This window comes from Miscanthus floridulus, chromosome 17 (assembly GCF_019320115.1).
Source record: "Miscanthus floridulus cultivar M001 chromosome 17, ASM1932011v1, whole genome shotgun sequence".
NCBI lineage: Eukaryota > Viridiplantae > Streptophyta > Magnoliopsida > Poales > Poaceae > Miscanthus > Miscanthus floridulus.
This window is the reverse complement of record NC_089596.1, coordinates 41,786,991-41,796,201: the sequence shown is the minus strand read 5'-3', so window position 1 is coordinate 41,796,201 and position 9,211 is coordinate 41,786,991. Positions and strand designations below refer to the sequence as shown.

The window sequence follows — 9,211 nt, the reverse complement described above, 5'->3', positions numbered from 1 at the left end:
ACTCTCCTCCCCTTCCCGCCCGTCCACGGTTGCCCCGGGCAGCAATATAAGCCGGACTCTGGCTAGTCGAACTGTCGCCGAAGGCCCATATCACGTCAGGTGCGCTTCGTGGGCCGCATAAATTCATTTGTGGGACACGCAAATCATCACGCAACTTTTATCGGCACTTGTGTTTCCCCCAGGCATAAATTCCTTTCTTTTTTCATTTACCTTTACTTTCTTTTTTCTAAATTTATTTTACCTTCATTTATTTTCTCTCTCTTTATTACTTCTAGATATTTCTGAACATGGAACCAATTTATTGCCGAGCTGAACGCTTTTCTCCTGGCCGGCACTAATTTTCTCCTAAACAAGGAACAATTTGCATATGTAGTAGTATTTTCTAATTGTGACATTATGAGGGGGGCTCATGATTTATCCAACATCGTAGAAATACCCATATAATAGCTAAGGTGGAAATTTCAAAATCCTATTTATGTAAGTATCCTCTTTCAAATAACTAAGATACCTCAAACTATCAGTGCCACTCATCAATAGAATAATTATATTATATTTTTAGGTAAAAAAAGGTAAGTGCTTCTCTACCCGTCTTCCGATAACCTCTCTCCCAATATGAAGTAGTGGCTAGCTCAATATTTTTTATGAGTATTGAAAGAGTTGATACAGCAGTACCCGATATATTTCCTCTAATACCGGGTGCTAGCCTAAACAGATGCTAAATGATAAACGATGGCGAGCTATTTTGTTTAGAGAAGCAAACAAACATTTAAGGTGGACCGTTTAAATGGTCAAAAAATAGGAGAACGGTCTAAACGCCTTAAACGGGACCGAGGTAAATAATTAAACGTGCTAAAGGATTGTTTAAAAAACTGTTTAGGTGAACATCGAGTAAATATAATTGGGTTTTACATGCATAATTTTGTATACTTATAAGTTTATTATATTGATAAATATGTATACTTGATTTGTACACGCATAATTTTGCATATTTGATTCCTTTTACATGCATAAATATATATAAATATTAAAATATTTGATTTTTACTTGCATAAATACATATAAATACTAGAATAATTGATTTTACATTAATAAATATTCATATTTTTGGTAATATTTCGTAAAACCATTTAAACACCATCTAAACAGTTTGAACGCTAAACAAAGGGTGACTAACTATTTAGCGTTTAGCGTTTAGGATAACACTACCAATACCTATATAAAAGATGGGGTCCACATGTATGTAGAAAAAAGATGGTTGAAAAATAATAGTTGGGTGAGACCCATGCTATTGCAAAGAGATGTAGCTCCTCCTTTACTTGTGGGGAGACGAGAAAAATATTAGTGACCAAAAAAGAAAGAGGTACTAGTAGACTATTGGAGCAAGAAAAGAAGCATTGTGATCAATATAATAGTTTTATGAGTAAAATGCATCCGATGTCCGTTAATTTTCGTTGGGGTGTCATCTAGATCCATTAACTTTGAAACTGTATTTTTGGGTCATGAACTTTTAAAATGGTTCACTGCAGGTCCATGCCATTTATTTAACCTTAAATCCAATGTACATTTGCAGAAAACCCCTACCTTTCTTTATCTTCTGACGCGGTCGCCGTCCACGCACCTATTCAAGCGGCTGCGCCAGCACGAGGCGCTGCAGCGCCAGTGCGGCCCGGGCACCGAGGCGTACAGGGCCGCGGCTACACGGCTCAGGTCCTGGCGCTGCAACAGCCCCGAGGACGTTGCGAGAATTTAACAAGAGAGACTGGCGCCGTGCCTCGCGGAGCCTGGAGCCAGCCAGTGACGCGGCGAGACACAGGTGGAGCGATGCCAGGAGCGGTGGAGTCGGTAGTGGCGGACGCGGCGGCGGCAGCTGCTGCTGTGAGGCATGTACCGCGACCTGGCGCTGTCACTGCGGTGCGGACTCCGCGACGCGGCCGCGGGGTTCTCGTTCCTGCGCCTGCGCGGCCTCCGCGCGCTCCTCCGCGCCCTGCGCTCCGTCCCCGACGTGGGCCCCTTCCGCTGCTCCCAGTCCATCCGAGATCTCCAAGGCAAGGTCCCCACGTCGTCACGTTCACGTCTCGCCGTCGTCCCGGCTCTTCTGCCTCTTCCATCTTCTCCATTAGTCACTCGTGCCGACGGAACTGGGTTTTGCAGTGATCCCGGTGCTGTTCGAGCACAGCCTGCGCAAGGCGGCGGCGACCGGGGCCGGGGACGCGGTGCTGACGGTGGCGCAGGTGCTGGGCATGGAGCCCGCCGCGGCCAGGCTCAGGAACCCCGCCACGGACTCCGAGGTCGTGCTCGCGCTCAGGGTGCTCGAAGGCTGCTGCCTCCTCTGCCCGGCCTGCGCCGCCGCGGCGCACCGCTACAATGCCGTCAATGTACGTACGGCCTCACGATCATATCGGTGCTGCTGCTGCACATCTGCATTTGCATTCGCTCAGAGTTGTTCGTTCATCAACAATGCAATGCAATGCAATGCCCGACGTTTGTTCTTCTGGTCTGTCCTGCCTGCCTTCACTACTGTTAGTTGGCTAGTTCTTTTCAGTTGTCACCACACACACGCACTACACGAAGCACTGGAGCTTCAGTTAGGAAGCTGGGGATACTTGGGGATGCCTGGAGCCCTGGACAGTGGGACAAGTTCTCAATAGCTATGCGTTGTGGATGGATAAGTGGCCCATCGAACCCATCAGGTCCATGTCTTCGCTGCGGTTTTGGTGCAGCAGGGCGCCAGCGTCGGCGACGGAGCGCAGGGCGCAGAGGCCGCGTAGGCGCAGGAACGAGAACCCCACTACCACGTCACGGAGTCCGCACCGCAGCGACAGCGCCAGGTCGCGGTACATGCCTCACAGCAGCAGCTGCTGCAGCTGCCGCCGACGCGTCCGCCTCTGCCGACTCCACCGCTCCTGGCATCGCCCCACCTGTGTCTTGCCGCGTCACTGGCTGGCTCCAGGCTGAGCGAGGCATGGCGCCAGGCTCTCTCGTTAAATTCTTGCGGCGTCCTTGGTGCCGTTGCGGCGCCAGGACTTGAGCCGCGCGGCCGCGGCCCTGTATGCCTCGGTGCCCGGGCCACACCGGAGCTGCAGCGCCTCGTCCTAGCACAGCCGCTTTGAATAGGAGCGCGGACGGCGACCACGCCAGAAGATAAAGAAAGGTGAGGGGTTTTCTGTAAATGTACGTTGGACTTAAGGTTAAATAAATAGCATGGACCTGCAGTGAACCATTTTAAAAGTTCATGACAAAAAAATACAATTTTAAAGTTGATGGACCTAAATGACACCCCAACGAAAATTAATGGACCTCCGATGCATTTTATTCTAGTTTTATTATGGGGATAGAGGGAAAGGTCCCTTTGGACTAAAAAGTCTAAAATTCGTCCTGTTGATAAATCTTGAGAAAGCAAAATACTCCCTCCATTCTAAACTATAAGGCATTTAAGATTTTTTTGGTATGTAATTTTTGCTCTGCACTTAGATATACACTATGTTTAGATACATAGTAAACGCAATGTATCTCGAAAAACCAAAACGCCTTATAATTTGGAATGACTGCCTTTTAGCATTAAGAATTACTACCTTCCCCCTAAAAAGTATCATTATGGTTTTGATCTATGTCAAACGATATTACATTTTATAGCTAAGTTTATATACAATGAAATACCAACATTTGGATTACCAAATGAGTACTATTAGATGTTTTAATAAAATACATTTTTATAATATGTCTATTTATGTCAGAAGTGGTGACAATTTTCTCTGTAAACTTTATTAAGGTTATTAAAATAGTTTGACATCGGACAAATTGGTTTAGCACAAAATGATTTCCCTATGTATAGCAATGCAAGAAGAAAAGCACCATATTGGCACTAGAGAGGCATAACAATGTAGGAAGAAGTGTATTAGCGCTCTTACCTCGGCGCACTGGAGAGCATTGGCTACCATCTCGACCTAAAAAGATGGAACATAGCAAATAGCATGTCGCGACTCACCCTGCCGTAAAAGCCACACGCCCACACATACGGGCAAAAGGCAGCAGCGCACTAGTGCTCTTATCTGCATCCCGCACGAACACGACTGGCCGGCCGGTCCCGTAACCGGCCTACACCATATAACACCCACCAATGCCACACTCTCCCAGTTACCAACACTCACGGTCACAGCAGAATCAAACACGTAGCCCGAGCACCTCACCAACCACTTGTTCCCGTAGCTGACGCCGCCCGCCGGCAGCCGCCTCGGTTTCATCGTACACTGCTGACAACATGGCCCGCGCCGCCGCCGCTGCCGTCTGCTCGGCCGCTATCCTGCTCCTCCTCGCCAGCGCCGTCGTTGCCTCCGGTGCCGCCACGGAGCTGTCGACGGCCGTGCAGGCGACTGACCGTGCCGGCGTCGAGCAAAGGAGCAACCTGCTGCCGGTGCACCACGAAGGTGCCCGGGAGGAGGACATCAAGCCTGGCAGTGGCAGGCATCGGAGGGCCGCCGGCGGCAACGGGGCAACCTTGGCCTCCGTTGAGGAGGAAGTGAAGAAGGTTGGATCGGGATCGGACTGGGGCAAGGCCAAGGTGCTGGACGACGACGACAAGGACCACTCCGACTCTGACTCCGACTCAGACTCCGGCTCTGACTCCGGCTCTGACTCCGGCTCTGACTCAGACTCCGATTCCGACTCCGATTCCGATGCTGACGATGCTGACCACAACTCCAAGCATGGAAGAAATCAGAAGCATCCGGCTTCCGGGAAGAAGGGAGGTCCGGGAGGTAAGCACGTTGACGAGCTACCCAAAACGGTGATCAAGGTGTGAGCTAATCCGTGCTTCTGCCAAGATCGATCCTCGATCATGAGCAATTAAGCGTGCTGATCAGTAGATGTGCCATGCTTATTATCACTATGTATGTGGGTTTGTGTACGCGCGCGTGTGTGATTAGAAAATACTCCGATATTTGGACGGAGGGAGTAAGATGTAGTGCTAATTATGGTGGTTGTGTTGAGAAGCTAATGAGCAGACTGTACTGTCTATCTAGCTGCAAACATATTGGCCACACTTCAGCAGTTCAGCCTGCTCCTGTTGCCATCTGCTGTAGGATAATTCAGCAAATAAATATGCACAGGTTGCTCTGTTTCGTCGCTGACACGGCCATCAGCATGTGTTCGTCATGGATATTCTGCCAATAAAACTAATGGTACAGCATCCGAGCACATAGGAAATATTCAGATTAAGCATCTGATCACAAACTAGACTATGCAAACCTGTAGCTACGAAAGAAATTTATGGTTCCAAATCCGTTTTAAGATTGTTGTTCCGTAGGTCTGGGGCAGAAGATTCTTTGTGGCGACCATAATTAGAAAAGCAATACATGGATGTTGATAAGCACGCAATGTGCTAAGAAGTAAAGGTATTAAATTACAGAAACAGCACACGCTGTCACACTACATGATCCTATCAAATAACTTACTAGTAGTACAACCACTCTATTTCTGTAAAGTATCAAGATATATAGTGATACTACTACAATAATCACAGTTCATATCTTTTTTTTTTGAGATAACACAGTTCATATCTTCTTATCGGGCAGTTAATACGAAATTGGGTTCCAAGAAAAATAGCAGATATATTGACAACAAGAGAGTGCCAAACTGCCAAGACAAAAAAAAAAAAAAGAAGATATAGCGCTTTCATGTATAGATAGACATTTCATTTTCCATAACTTGATCCATTGAACTATCAGCTTCATCGGTAGAAAGTATAGCCTGCATGTTTGTTCCTGTCTTCCTCCAAACATGAAACAGCTAACTTGATCAGCATTCTTGCTTGCCAATGATTCAATTGCCCATTCAATCTGAAGTCCACAAACTCAGCTATCCATGCATGTTCATCCCTGTTCAATCTGTGAACGAGTGTCCTAACAACTTTCCTAATTTCCATTTCCGGATTATCATACACGCCTAATGCCTTGTCGGATACACGGGTACCAGATGCCAACTCAAGAAGCAAACAGTCTGTTCGGTTGGCTGGTTCGTATCGTTGCTGGTTCGTGAAGAAGTACTGCTGGCTGATTTGTGTGAGAGAAAAATACTGTTCCGACTGAAAATTTACTATCGTTTACAACAAGCTACAGCCAAACGAACAGACTGAACTCCATAGCTATATACATCAACTTTAGCGGTGATTGGCAGGCCAGTCACCCACTCCGGAGCAATGTAACCCACTGTACCTCTTACTTGTGATATAATCTGATTAGATCCACTCCTTCTCAATAACTTTGCCATACCAAAGTCGATGATCTTCGGTTCAAAATTTTGGTCAAGCAGTATATTCTCTGGCTTTACATCACAGTGGATCACCCACTCCAAACACTCATGGTGAAGATAGGCCAAACCCTTGGCAACACCTACAGCAATATTAAATCTTTGCTTCCATCCTAGCATGATGTTGCTGCTGAACAAGACTGTACCCAGAGATCCGTTCTCAACAAACTCATACACCAACATCCTATGATGGCTCTCTGTGGTCTGAGCAATAGCCCCATATTCTAACAAGATTCATATGATTAATCCTTCCAATGACATAGCTCAGACTGAAACTCCTGTTTCCCTTGCCTAACAATTTCCAGCCTTTTCACAGCTATTGCTCTATAATCGCGCAACATTCCCTTATATAACCCCTGACCCTCCCCCACTACTACATAATGGACTTGTTGTCCTGGGCGGTAACGGCCTTTAGTCCCGGTTACCGCGCCGGGACAACGATCCCGGGACTAAAGGTCCACCTTTAGTCCCGGGTCATCGAGCCGGGACTAAAGAGGGACCTTTAGTCCTGGTTGGTGTTACCAACCGGGACTAAAGGCCCTCCAGCCGAGCAAACGTGGCCGCACCCTTTAGTCCCGGTTGGTAACCCCAACCGGGACTAAAGGTTCCTTTTCTTTTTCTTTTTTTTTAATTTGTTTTTAGTTCAGTTACACGTATTTGTTTAATATATAATATGTTTTTATGTACGTATTCTACGCTGCTAATATAAATACACGCACGCATATAATTACATCTAATTCTCATCTCGAGCATTATTATATTCGAATAAAGTATGAACCTATATATATTATAGATATATATATATATATATGTATATATACAACACTTTCATAATCTTGTTCTCGAAAATAACGATATCAATAAACATTTAATTTACATCATTTATTCCTTAGGATCAAAGTAGAACTCGCCGTTGGGATTTAGCACTTTTTCTAGAAGATATCCTGCTATTGACTCTTGAACTGCTTTCATATGGTCTTTTTGCATGACCCTTCGTTTCAACCATTCAGTCTTGCATTTGAAATAAAAGGAAAAGTATTAATACATATATATATATATATTCATTTAAAAATAAATAAAAAATTGATATATACGTACTCTGAGGACATCTTTAGGAGTTCTTCTTATATGCGCAGTGATAAATTCACAAACGTAGTATCCACACAAGTTATTACCTGGTTCCTGCAGCAAACACCACTGTACGAGAAGAAGATTATTCTCATCATCTCACACGTAAATTGAAGTACGATATAGTAATTAAACACGTGGGAAAGTGTATATAGTACAACTTACTGGTATTTCAACTACATTAAGTGGTGCCTTGCAATCCTTGCGATGTTGCCGAATAAACTCTTTCCAAACCCTGTGCGACCAATAATGTACGATCGTTAATAAATTATGGCAAAGTCTATTCAATAATAGTTGTGCGCGAGAGATCGAAATTACCCCTGGATAATGTCTATCATATCTTGGTATAGTGCCCGCTCTTTTCTCAACGAGTCAAAGATTACTAACCGACTTGAGTTTAACTCAATGACAATGAGTATCCAGTGAAACCTGCATTGGTTTATACACACACGTACATGCATATAAGTTGTATTGATATTACATAAAATGTGTAGACTACATTATTATTAACACTTACTCAAAGTTGTACGGGGAAAGTATTGTTGTCTTGTCGTGCTGCTTCACGAAGAACATCATGATATTCTCCTGTGCTTCAGATACCCACCGCTCCTTGACAATAATACCGGTTTTGAATACGATATAAGGATCAATGAAGCCAACACTGGTGTCTTGTATTATTTGGAGCTCTGACATCTAGAATCTGTATATAAATATAAGTTACATGTGAGGATAATTATATACATGTACGCATGGAAGTGAGTTTATTAAATAAAAGTAAGAATCACTTACAAACAAAAGGAGCTAATGATTGATTTGTCCAGAGCGTCCAAGTGGAATAGTTGATGCAATTCTTCGAAACTAATATGTAAGATGTCATCGCCACGGAAGTAATGATGGTCTCTAAATCTGACAAAGATCCACTGCTCACCCCTGCCACACGCCTGCATGTACCACTTGTTGAGCAAGTACATTTGCGTACCCAATTCATTCAGAGCCACAGGATTGTACAGACTTTTGTCATATTTATAAGTCTTCCAGGTATCAACTTCCAGGTTCTGGATTGGAGCTTTGCCCGTCAATTGATCCAAGGTTAAACCAGTATCTTTAAAAAAAGCATTAAGGGCTTGAACCGACACTTCTCCAGAGTTGTCTGGTCGATAGACTTCTATGTTGGAACCATATTCATTAGCAACAACAAGATTTTGCATTGGTTGCTTCTGTTGTCCGAGCTGTGGGACATCCTTCCCTGATGCTCTTTTCCTTTTCTTATCTGCATCATGTGACTTCACGAGGGAGCGGTCATAGTCTGATAGTGGCGAAGGCTTACGAAGTTCAATCATCTTTTTCTTGTGAGCATCGACCTTCTGCCTCAGCACCTCTTGTGGTAGGTAAAAGTACGGCTTCTCCTTAAGCTTCGCTTGACTCTTGTTTTTTGTATCTATAAAAAAATCTTTCACTTTTTTGTCTTCTTCAGCTGCTATTTGCTCATCAGTCTTTTCAGGAAGTATTTCTTGAGAAATAACTCTTTTTCTCGGGGTCTTCTTTGCCGCCGAGACCTTAGACGTCTTTGTAGTGCGTCGCTGTGGAGGGGGTGGGGGCGGTGTTGGAGACCGGCATGGAGGCGATGTGGCCGGTGTTGGTGGAGACCGGCGTGGAGGCGTTGGAGATCGTTGTGGAGGCGGTGGGGCCGGTGTAGGAGTTGGAGATCGTTGTGGAGGCGATGGGGCCGGTGTAGGAGTTGGCGATCGCCGTGGGGATGAAGTCGTCTCGCCCCCCGCGA

The 9,211-nt window shown here is 45.1% G+C and overlaps 1 protein-coding gene and 1 pseudogene across 1 annotated transcript; one reads left to right on the top strand and one right to left on the bottom strand.

Moving 5' to 3' along the window:
* The first annotated feature begins 1,882 nt into the window (after positions 1–1,882).
* On the top strand, positions 1,883–2,648 carry LOC136515581 (uncharacterized). The gene is made up of 2 exons (XM_066509128.1): positions 1,883–2,045; positions 2,152–2,648. Exons 1-2 carry the CDS (start codon positions 1,883–1,885, stop codon positions 2,646–2,648), a joined length of 660 nt encoding a protein of 219 aa, XP_066365225.1.
* Positions 2,649–5,725: 3,077 nt separating this feature from the next.
* Positions 5,726–9,211, bottom strand: part of LOC136515580 (putative receptor protein kinase ZmPK1) — a 26,626-nt pseudogene continuing 23,140 nt past the window's right edge.